Consider the following 17,500-nt stretch of genomic DNA (forward strand, 5'->3'; position numbering starts at 1 on the left):
GCGCTGTTAATATGCCACCGTTAAGATCCCCAACCGGGGCTCAGTTTATCCAAATAACGCCTGTTAAGAAATTTGACTCGATGTTTTCGGAGATGAGAAGAGCCCCCGGCCCCGGGGAGCAGCAGCAGCTGTTACCATGGTAACAGCAGCAGCAGCTCACAGCCCGAGATCAGACGTGTCCGCCGGGTCAACCTGCTCCGTCGCCCCGAGAGAGAAACCTGCAGCTCTGTTGAGAATTACGCTGGCTGAAATAAATAATTTAGGAAGATAAATGTTGGTTTAATAGATGAAATCTAACAGTTGTAGCTACGCCTATTAAGAAATTTGCTCCGAAAATTTTGAGATTTCTGCCCGCCGGCTCCGGAACTTATGGGTCTGCGTTAAATTGACGCAGAGCTACGGCGTAGGTTACGGCGTACGGCGCGCATCGCCGCATAACCTACGCTGTAGGCTCTACGTCAATTTAACACGGAACCATAAAACGGCTCCGCTATCTTCACTTCAGCTTTATCTGAAAGTGTGTAAATTACCCAGATAACAGCTTTGTGGTTTCTGAAAACTATTATATCAGAAACATCCAAAACAAATCTGACGAGTCACAGGATTATTTCTCTCTATTTCTCACAAAAAAATGCTTGCTCCCTCGGTCACAATCTGAGACGAGTCTGCAAATGATGTTTGCCCTCGGTCGGCGAGTCAAATCGACGCAGAGCCTACGGCGTAGGCTACGTAAGCTACGCCGTAGGCTACGTAGCCTACGGCGTAACCTAACAGCCTTTACTCCGGCGCGATTCTTAGCGAACAACGGACAAAAAAAGTTATTATGTACATTCACTGAGTGAATATTATGAAAGTAAAATATATATTTCTCGCTAGAAATGTAATCAAAACGCATTTTATGCAGAAACTAACTCAAAATATTGATTTATTCACTAAGAAATGTCCGCCACGTTTTTTTTTTTTGATTCAGTCCGCAAATGACGACGAAAAGCATTCTGGAAAATTTTCATACCCCCTCGCTCACCAAGTCAGCATGTGAAATCCCTCGCTGTGAAGGGGCTATTCTCAGCCCCTCGCCCTCGTTATGCCCCCTCCCCCTTGGTGAAAAGAGGAATTGGGACACGACTACCCTCACGGGAACGCGCAAAATTTAGGGTTAGTGAAGAAAACGAGGGCGAGGGGGAGAATTGGGACGGGGCCAAAAACTGGTCTAAAACTAGTCCAACACCAGAGTAAAACTAATCTAAAACTAGCATTTCTTCTGGTGATGGTTCATCATAAAATGTACAAAGAACCCTGAGGAAATACTGAGGAACTACTGAGGAACTACTGAGGAACTACTGAGGAACTCCAAGGTGTTCAGCAATAAACTATTCTGTCCACAGATACTCAGATCTAATCAACTCCGACTCCCATGATGCTTTGCTTCAGTACAACGTGATTCACACCATGAATAACTTTACAGAAGGAGATAAAGAGAGCAGCAATGTTCATTGTTGGTCTGCAGTTTCTGTAAAATCCTTTATTTCCACCAGACGACATCCAGCTAGATAAAGAAACGTGCAGTTCCTTTACCGACCACTAGGGACCCACGGGAAGGTTCTGGAAGGTTCTAGGTTGGTTGTGGTGGAAACAGGAAGTAAACGTGGTGGAAACGGGAAATAATCTTGGTGGAAACGGGAAGTAACCGTGGTGGAAACAGGAAATAATCTTGGTGGAAACAGGAAGTAAACGTGGTGGAAACGGGAAATAATCTTGGTGGAAACGGGAAGTAACCGTGGTGGAAACAGGAAGTAAACTTGGTGGAAACAGGAAATAATCTTGGTGGAAATGGGAAGTAACCGTGGTGGAAACAGGAAGTAAGCATGGTGGAAACGGGAAGTAACTGTGGTGGAAACGGGAAGTAACCGTGGTGGAAACAGGAAGTAAGCATGGTGGAAACAGGAAGTAAGCGTGGTGGAAACAGGAAGTAAGCGTGGTGGAAACAGGAAATAAACTTGGTGGAAACGGGAAGTAACCGTGGTGGAAACAGGAAGTAAACTTGGTGGAAATAGGAAGTAAACTTGGTGGAAACAGGAAATAATCTTGGTGGAAACGGGAAGTAACCGTGGTGGAAACAGGAAGTAAACTTGGTGGAAACAGGAAATAAGCGTGGTGGAAACAGGAAGTAACTGTGGTGGAAAAAAGGAAGTAACTGTGGTGGAAACAGGAAGTAACCGTGGTGGAAACAGGACGTTTTTTTCCGTTTTCACCACGGTTACGGTGGAAACGGGAAAAAAAACTTGGTGGAAACCGGTTCTGGGTTAGTCTTGAAGCTTCTCTGTTGGTCTTTATTGGTTCTGTGTTGGTTTTGAAGAGTTCTGTGTTGTTCAGACCCGTTTCTGTCCTCGTACCTGCTGGGAGTTCAGCAGAGCTGGTTGTTCAGCAGCTAAAAGCTAATGGAGCAGAGACAGGAAGCTGAAATCTGATCTGGCTGCTGCTGTTGAAGGGTTTATGATGTGCTGCCTTCATCATCCTCCTCCTCCTCCTCATGAAGATTATCTCTGATGGATCTCGTTACCTCCCCTCCTCCGTCTCACTCCCTCCTCCGTTTTCCCTGAGAATAAATATCTGGTCCAGATGAAGATTCACGGCTGAACGGAGCCAGAGAAAGTCCTGATTCGTCCCAACAGAACCAGGATTCATGGATTCATTAGTTCATTCACCTTTCTCGGTCTGGATGTTATTTGTATTTTGGAAACTTATTTTTTTTGTGTCATGTTTTCTTTGAACAGTGTATTCGTTTCCTTGTTGTCATTTTTATTTTATTTTTAATTTTGTAAAAAGCTATTTTGATGTTTGTCTTATTTTTATTCTTTTTTTGTGACGTGATGACCAAAATAAACTGAAAACTGAAACCGAGACAGAAATCAGCCCCGTGAGAGCGACAGAGCGACGGCTCGGCTCCATCGGACCTGGAGGTTTTATTATCAGGATTATTTCCTGTTTATTTTCACAAAACACTGACCTGTTAGTGGTTTAAAGGAGAGAAAGAATAATAAAGTTATAATAAGTTTGATGAAGAAATATCATGATAATTGTTAAGTTAGGTGGGTTTTCTTTTCTTTCTCTTTCTTTTTTTAGCACTATTGTCATATTGTTTTTCTTTGAATCAAAAAATAATACATTATCTGTGTTTATCTGTGTTTAACGACATATATTTTGTTATTTTATAACTTTGTTGTGCAAAGTAATTTTGTTTTGTTTTTGTTTTTTAATTCCGTTTATTGGAAAGTGTTTTTTTTTCTCAAATCGCGTAATTTGTAATTTGTAATTTGTTTTTTTATTATTAGATTAATTGAAATTTGATTTCTCAGGAAAAGGGGATAGATTAAATAATCTTTCTGTTCCCTTTCATTCAAGGAAAGAAATTTGTTGTAATTATATTGAACTTTTTTAAGGAATGAAATAAAGAATGTAAAGGATAAACCGAACAAGTCCCAGGATTGAGCCCTGAGGAACACCTAGCCCTGACTCTGGTTCTGGTTCTGGTTCTGGTGTGATTCTGGCTTCAGAACCGGTTACATGTGTGCAGAAGAAGAACACCGAGCTACTTCTTCGTCTTGCAGGATGTTTTTAAGGACCAGAGACGCTGACAAACTCGTTTTTTCAGACGCGAGGCGTGTAGCACCCTATAATGTAATAATTTCCTGAAAATGTAATACAATTTGCACTTAACTCAATCAAAAATGTAATAAAATCCAATAATGTAATAGCTTGACCAATAATGTAATAAAATATCCTGACTGATATCGTAATAACATTTTTACCAATAATGTAATACATTATTGGGAATTTATTACATTTTCAGTTGGGTCTTTTTTTTTTCCCAAAACTGATAATGTAATACTTGACAAATAATGTAATATATATGTTCATTTTCAGTCCAGAGTTCTACATTTTGTGTTTAAAGTATCTAAGAATGTTTTATACGCTGGATTTGAAACACCAGAATGATTATTAGGTTAAATTACAGACTTTGAGTTCCATGTAATAAATTAACAATAACATAATAAGGTATTACATTATTGGTAAAAATGTTATTACAATATCCGTCAGGATATTTTATTACATTATTGGTGAAGTTATTACATTATTGGGTTTTATTACATTTTCGATTGAGTTAAGTGCAAATTTTATTACATTTTCAGGCGTTATTACATTTTCAGGAAATTATTACATTATAGAAAATTATTACATTATAGGGTGCTACAAGGCAGCACCACTGACCGTGGAAGGTCCGGTTCCACATCCTCCGGGTCACGTCCTCCACTCGGGGCCGTTCCCCCGACGGCGTCAGCGTCTCGTTCAGCGTGTGCAGGTAAAGCATCAGGCCGTCGTAGAAACCTCCGGCGATGATGTTCATCTGAAACACGAGAGGCAGGAACTCAGAACCCGGAAATGACTCGGAAAACTGTCAGCTCCTTTAAATCAGGATAAAAACATTACTGTTTACTGAAGCCTAAATTAAATACCGTATTGGCCCAAATATAAGACGGTGTTTTTTGCATTGAAATAAGACTGAAAAAGTGGGGGTCTTCTTACATTCGGGGTCTAGACGTTATGCCCATTCACAACGCTAGATGGCTCCAGATATCTTTAAAGCGAATGCTGAACTAAACTCCCCAGGACAAAGCCAACCCCTGTCACGAAGAAGAAAAATAAAAAATAGCGCTAAGAAAGAAAAGAAAATAAGAGAAGAGATAACAGAAGATGGAGAAACGAGAAAAGTGGGTGGAAGATCGGCAGGTGAACCGGCAGCTGAGGAGAAGTTATGATGCAAACTTCAAGATGATGCTTGGAATGAGGCAAAATAACATGATTTTTCTCTCCAATATATTGTTATAATCATTTGTTTCAGATGTACTGTAATTATTTTCGGTATAAAAATTGAATTTGGTGTTCAAAAAGTCTTTTTTCAAACTTGAGTCTTGAAAAAGAGGGTCGTCTTATAATCAGGGTCGTCTTATATTCGGGACAATATGGTACTTACCTTACCTGTACTCTACTGCCCTTTTTAACACTTTGTGATTTTTATTATTTTACCTCTTTTATCATCATTTTATTTCATTTTATTTGTTATTTAAGCGTACTCTTAAATTAAATACTTTTTGAAACCCGCGCAAAGTTATGGATAAGCCCTGAATGCAGGTATTGTGACGTAGAATTGTCAAATTGGTTTAATTCACCGCAGGAATCGGCACAGATTACTTTTGTAATCCTGTATTTGACCCGGTCTTTGTACGTTTTGACCGTATAGAAACATAATTCTTGCCGTTGTAAGAATGAGATGAACCTGCTGGATCTACTGCCCTTACTGTTTAACAACTTGTGCTTTTTAATATTTTACCTCCTTTCTTATCATTTTATTTCATTTTTATTTGTTATTTATGTTTTAATTGTGTCTTGTTGCTTTTAATGTTGATGTAAAACACTTTGTGTTGACTTGTGCTGTATGAATAAACTTGACTTGCCTAACGACGTTAGGATGGATGGGCGGTTACCACGGTAACGGAGGTGGCTGTGTCTAAATACAATATCATTAAATACAGAAATAGAAACAGAAAAAACCCAGATCAATAAAACCCTCTAAGGGTCGGCATGACGACCAAACGTCGGACCGACTTTGCCATCGATGCTGAATTGAAGCCGGTGAGTTTAGTTACCAGAGGGTAGGGCTGGGCGATTTTGGACAAAAATAAAATCCCGATTTTTTTCTCTGAAACCCCGATTTTCGATTTAGATTTTTTTGGTAAAACTACAAAAGACAATGGAATAAATTGTTTCAAACATTTTATCTTTATTTTTAAAGAAAAATAGCAAACAAATGTCCCTATTGGGAATGAAGTGCAATTGAAAGATCCTGTAAATCCTCCTTGAGTTTAGTAAAGTGACAACATTTACCATTTTCTTGACCAAACAAAGACTAGACGGGCTCTGTCTGTAATGCAGCTGCAAAAAAGGAACATCCATTTTCCGATTTTCTTTTTTTAACATTGATTTTGATTAATACATCCGATTTAGATTTAAAATCGATTAATCGCACAGCCCTACCAGAGGGGTCATGTGACCTGAGCAGCTGGTCACATGACCCTCCCCATCATCACGGACCAGTCTGGTCTTCAGGGACCCAGATCTTCCTCATGATGAGTTTGAGGCTCTGCTTCCCGTCAGGATCCTGTTACCGTATGTGTGTGTGTGTGTGTGTGTGTGTGTGTGTGTGTGTGTGTGTGTGTGTGTGTGTGTGTGTGCTAACCACATTAACTTCCCCCAGCTAACCAGTTTATCCTCCATCTCCGGCCACGTTTCCACGTAGCAAAAACAGTGGTGTTTTCCTGCGTTTTGTTCGTTCGTTTACACGAAAACGAAGCTCAAAGTCTCCAAAAACCATCATTTCTGAAAACTCCAGCCAAAGTGGAGATTTGTAAAACCTCCGTCTTCACGTTTGCTTGTAAACGGAGAGAAACGGACATTTAGGCTTCAGAACGTCACATTATGCAAACCATCTACAGGTTCAAAAGCAAATACAAAGAAAAGATTTTTGCCAAATACAGAGAAGAGGAGACATGAGGTATTGATTGTGTTGGGGTATCATAACTATGAAATAATGACTATGACATTATAGTCAGTACTCGAGTTGTAAAAAAAAATCAGCGGGGATGGTGGATTTTATCATATGGGGACAGATAATTTGTGCTGATTACAAATAATATAATATATTACAAATAATAGCAGTGACCAAAACAGCTGCAGAAATACTGCAGGAATGACATAGCAGCAGTTAAATGCAGCCTTCTGTAAGCTTTAAATATCCACTGGGCTTACATCAAATACATCAAAACACAACAATAAAAAACACTTTTCTGAACTTATCAATATGACTCTGTCCTTCACAGGATAAGTAAAATGGATCACTGCAAACACTCACAATCTTAACAAGAATATTTGTCTTATTTCTAGTTAAAATGTCTCATTTTAGTAAAAAAAATCTCATTACACTTAAAACAAGACTCATCACTGGAAAAAAACAACAATTTTCACCTGTTTCAAGTAGATTTTCACTTGAAATAAGTAGGAAAATCTGCCAGTGGGACAAGATTTTTTTGCCTGTAATGAGAAGATAAATCTTGTTCCACTGACAGATTTTTCTACTTGTTTCAGGTGAAAATTTACTTGAAACAGGTGAAAATTGTCAAATAAGTTATTTTTCTGGTGTTATTTTTCTGGTGATGACTCTAAATGTTGAAATAGCAGTAAAACCACATTCATTGATGAAATGACATAAGGGATGGAAAGGAGGGATGGCAGTTTTACAGGGGGATGATTTGGACCGTTTTTATTTCAGGGGGGATGATTTGGACCGTTTTTATTTCAGGGGGGGTGATTTGGACCGTTTTTATTTCATCAGATGATTTGGACCGTTTTTATTTCAGGGGGGATGATTTGGACCGTTTTTATTTCAGGGGGGATGATTTGGACCGTTTTTATTTCAGGGGGGATGATTTGGACCGTTTTTATTTCAGGGGGGGATGCCATCCTCCCTCAACTCCAGTACTGATTATATATGTCCAAAAATTCCTGATCTGATCTTCTGCCGCTGAGATTCCACCAGTTCTTCTCTTAACGAGCCTCGTTATCGTAACGGGGATTCAGGGTTTGATTCATGAGTAACTGTATAAATAGAGTGGGTTTTAGTTTATATTGGTGAGAGATTTGTAGATTTCTACATTCTTTATCTCCATTTCTCTGTTCTCATGTAGTAAAACTCCACTAGTGAAAACAGATTCCTGAAGGCGGGCCGAGTGCAAACAGCAGAGATGTGGGGGAGCGTTTGACCCCTGACCTTATCAGGGAGATAACCGTCTCCATGACGACCACACTTCCTCCCCACAACAACAACACAAACCTCCTCTGGTCCGTCCCTCGGTTACCACGGTAACGCTGCAGATAACGGGCCGGATCGTGTTTCTGGCTCGGAGATCAGGAGGTTCTGGAGGCCGAGCACGAGTCTAAGGTTTATAGTTTATAGTTTTTATAGTTTTATCTGGATCCCTACACAGCTATTCTTCCTGGGATCTGACACATAACACACAGAACATTACAAGAAAAAAATTAAAAGCAAACCTAAAGAGGTAGCATATAAAAAAAAGGAAAGGAAAAACAGAGAATAAAGAAAAAAATAAAAAGTCACATACACATATGACGGAAGAGTATCAGGGCCATGCAGGAAAAAAAATATTTGAGAGGGGAAGATGTTTTTTTATTGTGGACTTCGAGAAAAAGTCGAAAAGTCGAGAAAAAGGCAAAATTTCGACTTTATTCACGGAATTTTTTCTTTTTTCTCAACCTTGGTACCCTTCTGCCCCTGGTACCTGCTGCCCCTGGTACCTGCTGCCTCTGGTACCTGCTGCCCCTGGTACCTGCTGCCCCTTGTTACCCTGCTGCCCCCGTTATCCTGCTGCCCCTGGTACCTGCTGCCCCTGGTACCTGCTGCCCCTGTTACCCTGCTGCCCCCGTTACCCTGCTGCCCCTGTTCTCCTGCTGCCCCTGGTACCTGCTGCCCCTGGTACCTGCTGCCCCCGTTACCCTGCTGCCCCTGGTACCTGCTGCCCCCGTTACCTGCTGCCCCCGTTACCCTGCTGCCCCTGGTACCTGCTGCCCCTGGTACCTGCTGCCCCCATTACCCTGCTGCCCCAGGTACCTGCTGCCCCCGTTACCTGCTGCCCCCGGTACCCTGCTGCCCCTGGTACCTGCTGGCCCTGGTACCTGCTGCCCCCGTTATCCTGCTGCCCCTGGTACCTGCTGCCCCTGGTACCTGCTGCCCCTGTTACCCTGCTGCCCCCGTTACCCTGCTGCCCCTGTTCTCCTGCTGCCCCTGGTACCTGCTGCCCCTGGTACCTGCTGCCCCCGTTACCCTGCTGCCCCTGGTACCTGCTGCCCCCGTTACCTGCTGCCCCCGTTACCCTGCTGCCCCTGGTACCTGCTGCCCCTGGTACCTGCTGCCCCCATTACCCTGCTGCCCCAGGTACCTGCTGCCCCCGTTACCTGCTGCCCCCGGTACCCTGCTGCCCCTGGTACCTGCTGGCCCTGGTACCTGCTGCCCCTGTTCTCCTGCTGCTCCTGGTACCTGCTGCCCCTGGTACCTGCTGCCCCTGGTACCTGCTGCCCCTGTTACCTGCTGCCCCTGGTACCCTGCTGGCCCTGGTACCCTGCTGGCCCTGGTACCTGCTGCCCCTGGTACCTGCTGGCCCTGGTACCCTGCTGCCCCTGGTACCTGCTGCCCCTGGTACCCTGCTGCCCCTGGTACCTGCTGCCCCCGTTACCCTGCTGCCCCTGGTACCCTGCTGCCCCCGTTACCCTGCTGCCCTTGTTACCCTGCTGCCCCTGGTACCTGCTGCCCCTCGTACCTGCTGCCCCAGGTACCCTGCTGCCCCAGGTACCCTGCTGCCCCTGGTACCTGCTGCCCCTGGTACCTGCTGCCCCTGGTACCTGCTGCCCCTGGTACCTGCTGCCCCCGTTACCCTGCTGCCCCTGGTACCTGCTGCCCCTGGTACCTGCTGCCCCTGGTACCTGCTGCCCCTGGTACCTGCTGCCCCTGGTACCTGCTGCCCCCGGTACCTGCTGGCCCTGGTACCCTGCTGCCCCTGTTATCCTGCTGCCCCTGGTACCTGCTGCCCCTGTTATCCTGCTGCCCCTGGTACCTGCTGCCCCTGGTACCTGCTGCCCTTATTACCCTGCTGCCCCTGGTACCCTGCTGCCCCTGTTATCCTGCTGCCCCTGTTATCCTGCTGCCCCTGGTACCTGCTGCCCCTGTTATCCTGCTGCCCCTTGTTACCCTGCTGCCCCTGGTACCTGCTGCCCCTGGTACCTGCTGCCCCTGGTACCTGCTGCCCCTGGTACCTGCTGCCCCTGGTACCTGCTGGCCTTGTTACCCTGCTGCCCCCGTTACCCTGCTGCCCCTGGTACCTGCTGCCCCTGGTACCTGCTGCCCCTGGTACCCTGCTGCCCCTGTTACCCTGCTGCCCTCATTACCCTGCTGGCCCTGGTACCTGCTGCCCCTGTTATCCTGCTGCCCCTTGTTACCCTGCTGCCCCTGGTACCTGCTGCCCCTGTTCTCCTGCTGCCCCTGGTACCTGCTGCCCCCGTTACCCTGCTGCCCCTGGTACCTGCTGCCCCTGTTCTCCTGCTGCCCCTGGTACCTGCTGCCCCTGGTACCCTGCTGCCCCTGGTACCTGCTGTCCCTGTTACCTGCTGCCCCTGTTACCCTGCTGCCCCTGGTACCTGCTGCCCCTGGTACCTGCTGCCCCTGTTACCCTGCTGCCCCTGGTACCCTGCTGCCCCTGGTACCTGCTGTCCCTGTTACCCTGCTGCCCCTGGTACCTGCTGCCCCTGGTACCTGCTGCCCCTGTTACCTGCTGCCCCCGTTACCCTGCTGCCCCTGTTACCCTGCCGGAGAAGGGGGAAACCAGCCGAGCCAGTCAACGGGGTTTACCACTCGCAGGACAGACCTCCACCTTGGCCCCCCATCAACCTCTTACGACGTGGACCTGACTCTTCTCGACTGCTGACCCCGGTATCCTGTATCCCTTTGGGTGACAAAATCCGTCCTAAGTCTATCTGGACTCCTGTCATGGTGGTCTCCGGTGGAATCCACGGCACAGCAGCAACAACTCACCTTAGATCTTAGAGCGTGCCATAGAACAAGACTTTCACATGTTTGTGCGTACTGAGTGTTTAAATTCAGACGTAACTTTGACGTCTATCGAGGAAATATCAAATATCTCGACTTGTTGGAGCCATTTTCCACCCCAGACTAGACCGAACAAACAAGAATCTGACCCAGTCGGACCAAAACCCGAATAAAAACATAACATAACATAATAGCGCCCGTGAGGACGGAACCAGGAGAGCAGGAAGACACTGACCAGAGAGTCGTCCAGGCTGAAGTTGAACATGTTCCTGGCGTCGGCCCGCAGGTTCCCGACAAAGTCCTGGTACTCAGGGTTCTGCGGCTCGCGGTACGTCACGATCTTCACGCTCTGGACACAGGAGGAGACGGGGGATTGGGTCCGGCCCCAGGACCAGAACCACCGGGAGGAGACGGGGTTTGGATCCGGGCCCAGAACCAGAACCAGCGGGACCGGAGGGCTCGTACCTGGAAGGCCTCCTTGGCCACGGCGTCATCCTCGTCCCCGCGGTACCAGGGGGTCCGGCGCGCCGAGCGCAGGCTGTCGGCGAACAGGTCGATGTACAGGAAGACGAAGTCCTGGTGCGGCAGGTCGGCCCGCCAGAACTGGACCATCAGCTTCCTGAAGACGTCCGGGGAGCAGCACACGAACATCACTGGAGACGAGGAGACAAGGAGACAAGGAGAGGAGGGGACAGGACTTAGAGACGGACGCTTAGGCTGGATTATGGTTCTGCGTTAAATCGACACCCAGCGTGCGCCACAAGTTGCGGCGCAATGAGCACCCCACGGCGCACGCCACACCGTGCCTGACCTGCACCTCCCAAAGATTGTAACTACGCGTCGAGAGCCAACGCAGACCGAGAGGGCTGTGATTGGTTCTCTTGGAAGCAACGCATTTCTGGTTCCGGTTCATGAAGCAGTCGTGAACTTTCAGCGCTCTTTTCTTCGTGTGTGTGTGATTTTTTTTTGTTTTGTAGTTGTCCTTATCTCTTTGATTCACTGTTACCGGAAAAGTCGGATAAACCATTCAGGAAAAGATTGCACCCTCCTAGCGCTCGCTACTGTACGGCGGCGAAATGGAGTGACGGAGAAGTCCGGAGGATTCATAACAGTGTCACGGCAGCAGCGTAGGTTCTGCATTGGTTTAACACAGAACCTTAATTCATGCTTTAGGCTGGTCTCCAGCGGTGCCAGGGGTATCAGGGGTGCCAGGGGTACCAGGGGTACCAGGGGTACCAGGGGTACCAGGATACCAGGGGTACCAGGATACCAGGGGTACCAGGGGTGCCAGGGGTACCAGCAGTTCCCCCTGAAGCCCTGACCCGCTTCACCCACTACCACACTGTTGTCGGTCGGCGCCGGCCCAACAACCTCGCGACTGATCACCGTCAACCATGACGACAAAGAACTCCGGTTAGACCTCTTACTGGTGTCTATACTGGTACTGGTCTGTACTGGTCTGGTCCAGTAAGGGTCTGCTATGGTGTCCCGCAGGGTTCAGTACTAGGGTCTTGAGAAGTATAATCCAGAACCAGCATCAATGTTCATTGCTATGCTGATGATACACAGCTGTATTTGTCTAGTCCAGTCGGCAACCCAAAATGTTTTAGAGCCATATTGGACCAAAAACACAAAAAACAAATATGTCTGGAGCCGCAAAAGATGAAAAGTCTTGTATCAGCCTTAGAATGAAGAAACACATGTTGCATGTTTCTATATTAGTTATAACTGGGTACTGGGCTGCTAATGTAGCTGCAAATGTAGCTGCTAATGTAGCTGCAAATGTAGCTGCTAATGTAGCTGCTAATGTCTTTCCACATGACTGTTTTTGTTATTGGACTTCTTGCTACAGAGCAAACATTCAGGCAATGAATGCAAATGATTCGCTCCAAGAAACGTTGAATCCTCTTTTCTCTTGAGTTATTTTTCTCTTTTTCCTTCTGGAAACAACAATCTCTTCGGCCGGTTTGTTTCCAACAGCTCCTGCCTGGCGCCGCCCTGCTGGTGGAAACGCACAATTTAAATGACATATTTTGATCAACTAACATGACTAAGCATAAATTACATTGCAAAAATTGCAATTGCAAAAATATATAAAAAAATATTAGTTATATATTATAAATAATAGAAACGTGTGTCGGAACCAGCTCCGCGGAGAAAGTGGACCATGAAACCGCTGAAGGATTGATCCTGAAATACGTATGAGAACAAATCTCTGATCTGTGTTTTACACACACACACACACACACACACACACACACACACACACACACACACACACACACACACAGGTCCAATCACAGCAGCTTCAGTCTCATCAGGTTAAACTTTAACATTTAAGCTGCAGATCTTTATTTAGATGACGGAGCTTTTCTGTTTCACCTGGTTCTGGTTCTGGTTCTACTGGACCTCATACTGGTTCTACTGGACCTCATACTGGTTCTACTGGACCCCATACTGGTTCTACTGGACCCCATACTGGTTCTACTGGTTCTACTGGACCCCATACTGGTTCTACTGGACCCCATACTGGTTCTACTGGACCCCATACTGGTTCTACTGGTTCTACTGGACCCCATACTGGTTCTACTGGACCCCATACTGGTTCTACTGGACCCCATACTGGTTCTACTGGACCCGAACCTGGTCCAAGTCCAGACCTGAACTTCCGGAGACGGTTGTCCCGGCAACCGTTTGTTCTCCAGTAGCTCCAGGTCGCGGGTTGAAAACCTGCCGGTAAAGACGGACGTCCGGACCTGCCGGGCCCGCGTTGCCGTGGAGACGCTGCTGGGACGGCGTTGCCATGGAAACGCTCCTCCTCCAGGAGGACCGGCTGTTTCCTGCTGCTCATGAATATTTGATGGAGGTTCTGGTTCTGCTGACGGGGACGACCCGGTTCACCTTCAGCCCCGACGGTGGAGAACCTGATCCTCCTGGATCAGGTGGCCCCCCAGGGAGACCGGGAGGACCGGGTCGGACCGCTGGTCTGGTCCAACAGAACCTCTCCACGTATTAATCTTGTTCCACTGGCAGATTTTCTACTTATTTTAAGAGAAAATCTACTTGAAACAGGTGAAAGTTGTTGTTTTTTCCAGTGATGAGTCTTGTTTTAAGTGTAATGAGATTTTTTTGACTAAAATGAGTCATTTTAACTAGAAATAAGACTTAAGATTTAGAGTTTTTGCAGTGTGTTCCTGGTTTCAGGTCATCGTGTTTGATTAACGAGTCTCCAGATAAAATTAGCCGGAGTTTGTTTGGCAGGAAATGCCTCGAGATCAGATACCGGCGCCGACCCGGTTAATGAATGACCTGCTGGTCCTGAGACCCGGTCCTGAGACCCCGGTCCTGAGACCCCGGTCCTGAGACCCCGGTCCTGAGATCCCGGTCCTGGTTCTGGTCCTGAGACCCGGTCCCGGTCCTGAGACCCTGGTCCTGGTCCCGGTCCTGAGACCTGGTCCTGAGACCTGGTCCTGGTCCTGGTCCTGGTCCTGAGACCCCGGTCCTGAGACCTGGTCCTGGTCCCGGTCCTGAGACCTGGTCCTGAGACCTGGTCCTGGTCCTGAGACCCCGGTCCTGGTCCTGGTCCTGGTTCTGGTCCTGAGACCCCGGTCCTGAGACCCCGGTCCTGGTTCTGGTCCTGAGACCTAGTCCTGGTCCTGGTCCTGAGACCTGGTCCTGGTCCTGGTCCTGGTCCCGGTCCTGAGACCCGGTCCTGAGACCCCGGTCCTGGTGTTGGTCCTGGTCCTGATAGTTTATGGTTCAGTAGTTTTTATGACGCTATAAAAGTCTCTGTTTGAAGAGCTTCACGTGGGAAACTCACCGTTAAACTGCAGCTTTTCAGGAACTGACTCCTTCACAACAACCGGGTCCAGAACCGTCTGTTCTGGTCCAGAACCGCTCAGACCTCTGAACGGGTCCAGAACCATCGGAACCAGATCAACCAACCAGACCCATAACCCATAATCATAAAAATAATGATAATAACAACAATAATACTAAAAATAACTATAATAATAATAATAATTAAAGCTGCAAGCAGCGATGAACGGGCCCTCGCGCTTGCAATTATAACCAATTATGGTCAAGGACTCAAAACTAAGTCCGATGACACCAACATGACTCTTTATGTCAAACCATTCAAAAGTTATGGCAGAGAAAAGTTTTCTAGGGGGCGCTGTTGAGCCGTTAGGCCACGCCCATTAATGCAAACCATTAAATATCACATTTTTCACCAGGCCTGGCTTGGTGCAAAATTTGGTGACTTTTGGGGCACGTTTAGGGGGAAAAAAGGCCCTAATTTGGTCAGAAGGAAAATAATAATAAGAAGAATTCCTACAGATACAATAGGGCCTTCGCACTGTCAGTGCTCAGGACCTAACAATAATAATAATAATAATAATAATAATAATAATAATAATAATAATAATAATAATAATAATAATAATAATATTATTATTATTATTATTATTATTATTATTATTATAGACCCCCCCCGCCCCCCCCGGCCCCCCCCAGGACTCACCGCAGCTGCTGCTCTGGATGTCGGCCATAATAATAATAATAATAATAATAATAATAATAATATTAATAATTATAATAATAATAGCCCCCCCAGCCCCAGCCCCGGCCCCCCCTCACTCACCGCGGCCGCTGCTCTGGATGTCGTTGAGGATCTGGGAGTAGTTGACGGGCGTCTCCTCGAAGACGCTGTCCTGCGTGCTGACGTTGGCCCCCCGCAGCTCCGTGTACAGCCCCTCCATGGCGAAGTAGCAGGGCCGGTCGTCCAGCTTGTTGTCGGAGAACATGAGCGTGACGTGGCGCAGCCAGCCGAAGCGCCGGCAGAGCCGCAGCGCGAAGCGGCCCAGCTTGCGGTGCGTGGGGCCCGTGTTGGTGATGAACGGGTAAACGCCGCCGTGGAAGGCAACGGCCGGGGCCCCCGCCGTGATCAGGGGCAGCCGCCAGTGGGTGGTGAACAGCCCCACCTGAATAATAATGGGAATAATAATAATAATAATAATAATAATAATAATAATAACCCCCAGTGGGTGGTGAACAGCCCCACCTGGAACAGTCACGGGACAATAATAATAATAACTAGAAAATTTCCTCGCAGAAATTTCGAGAGTGCCAAGGCGGGCTGCTGCCCATTTGTGTACATTGCTGCATTTTTCAGCAATAAAGGTGAAGGACTAAAAACTAAGTCCGATGACACCACCCACGACTCTCTATGTCAAACCATTCAAAAGTTATCGGAATATCACATATCGGCCAATCAGAAGAAGGGGCGGGGCTAATTTGCACCAATGAAGGTCAAGGATTCAATACCGAGTCCGATGACACCACCCACGACTCTCTATGTCAAACCATTCAAAAGTTATTGCAGAAAATTGGGATCGAAGAAAGGATCAGAAAAAGGGACGGGGCTAATTTGCACCAATCATAGTCAAGGACTCAATACTGAGTCCAATGACACCACCCAGGACTCTATGTGAAACCGTTCAAAAGTTATAACATTTACTCTGGGTTAGTGTGTGTGTGTCTGTGTGCGTGTGTCTGTGTGCGTGTGTGTGTGTGTGTGTGTGTGTGTGTGTGTGTGTGTGTGTGTGTGTGTGTGTGTGTGTGTGTAAGGGGGGTATTTAATATATATAAAATATAATAATAATAATAATAATAATAATAATATATATATATATATATATATATATATATATATATATATATATATATATATATATATATATATACCATGAACTGGTTCCCAGCAGGCCTGGGGATCATCTAAGGTCCAAACGTCAGGGTTCAGATTTCTCCATTTTCCAGGTTAAAGTATATGAAGTCTGTACTGACTCAGTCATGTGACCAGTTCTGACTCAGTCATGTGACCAGTTCTGGCTTAGGCAATGACTCAGCAGCTGAGCTCTGGTTGCTAGGGGCAACAAGAACCTCGACATGAGGAAGGTTCCGGGTTGGCTGTGAGAAAACCCCAGATTTTGCCTTGTGACAAGTTCTCAAATAACTCAGATTTGTGAGAAAACCATAGCGCCTAGCAGAAAAACAAAGACATTGTGAGAGACACAGAACCAGGCAGATTCTGACAATCTTAATTTTATTCAGATATTCCTTAAAATGTTTGAGTAACGTCAGTGTGAAGTCCCATTTTATGAATCTCAACACCTATGTCTACATTCTGGCCAAAAATTATTATAGTCTAGCTTTTACAGTTTGGCCGTGAGCTCGAGTTACAATGACAGCCCCACTCTAGATTTGACAAAAAAGTGATTTCCAGTCCTCGCTTGAGTGCTCATATCTTGAAAAGTGTACATCTCAGGAAAAAACAGTTTCAGGTTTGGAGAGAAGAAGAGAAGTTTTCCTCCGTTTTGAAGTTTGAATGACATTTCTACGTGCAAGTATGAGAAAGTTAGGTGACTCAGAAAAAAGGTGAATTTTGGTGCTTTTTTTTTACTTTTTCCCGTCCGCTTTGAATGGGTTTTTTTGGCCGTTCTTTTGGGAATAACTTTGGGAAAAATGGGAATTTCAACACCAAAAGTCATAGCACACTATTCCCGATTGAGACACACGTTTTGATATATGATTCGCCAGAGGCACTCCTCCTCCATTACTATGGCATAGCTATGGAGGAGGCGTGCCTCTTGGCGCAGCCGTGGCACTAATTAAAGCTGCAAGCAACAACGAACGGGCCCTCATGTGTGCAATTTTCACCAATAAAGGTCAAGGACTCAAAACTAAGTCCGATGACACCACCATGACTCT

At 46.3% G+C, this 17,500-nt stretch overlaps 1 protein-coding gene across 3 annotated transcripts in view; it reads right to left on the reverse strand.

The window, feature by feature from the left end:
• Window positions 1–17,500, reverse strand: part of LOC133440489 (atrial natriuretic peptide receptor 1-like) — a 51,506-nt gene that overhangs the window by 29,741 nt on the left and 4,265 nt on the right. For all 3 annotated transcript variants that reach the window (XM_061717749.1, XM_061717751.1, XM_061717750.1), the window contains exons 4-7: window positions 15,372–15,711; window positions 11,195–11,382; window positions 10,965–11,078; window positions 4,270–4,405 (exon numbers count right to left, since the gene is read on the reverse strand). In XM_061717749.1, coding sequence (XP_061573733.1) covers window positions 4,270–4,405; window positions 10,965–11,078; window positions 11,195–11,382; window positions 15,372–15,711 — 778 coding nt within the window. The remainder of the gene's footprint in view (window positions 1–4,269; window positions 4,406–10,964; window positions 11,079–11,194; window positions 11,383–15,371; window positions 15,712–17,500) is intronic.

The sequence above is a fragment of the Cololabis saira genome, chromosome 3 (genome assembly GCF_033807715.1).
Source record: "Cololabis saira isolate AMF1-May2022 chromosome 3, fColSai1.1, whole genome shotgun sequence".
NCBI classification, from domain to species: Eukaryota; Metazoa; Chordata; class Actinopteri; order Beloniformes; family Belonidae; genus Cololabis; species Cololabis saira.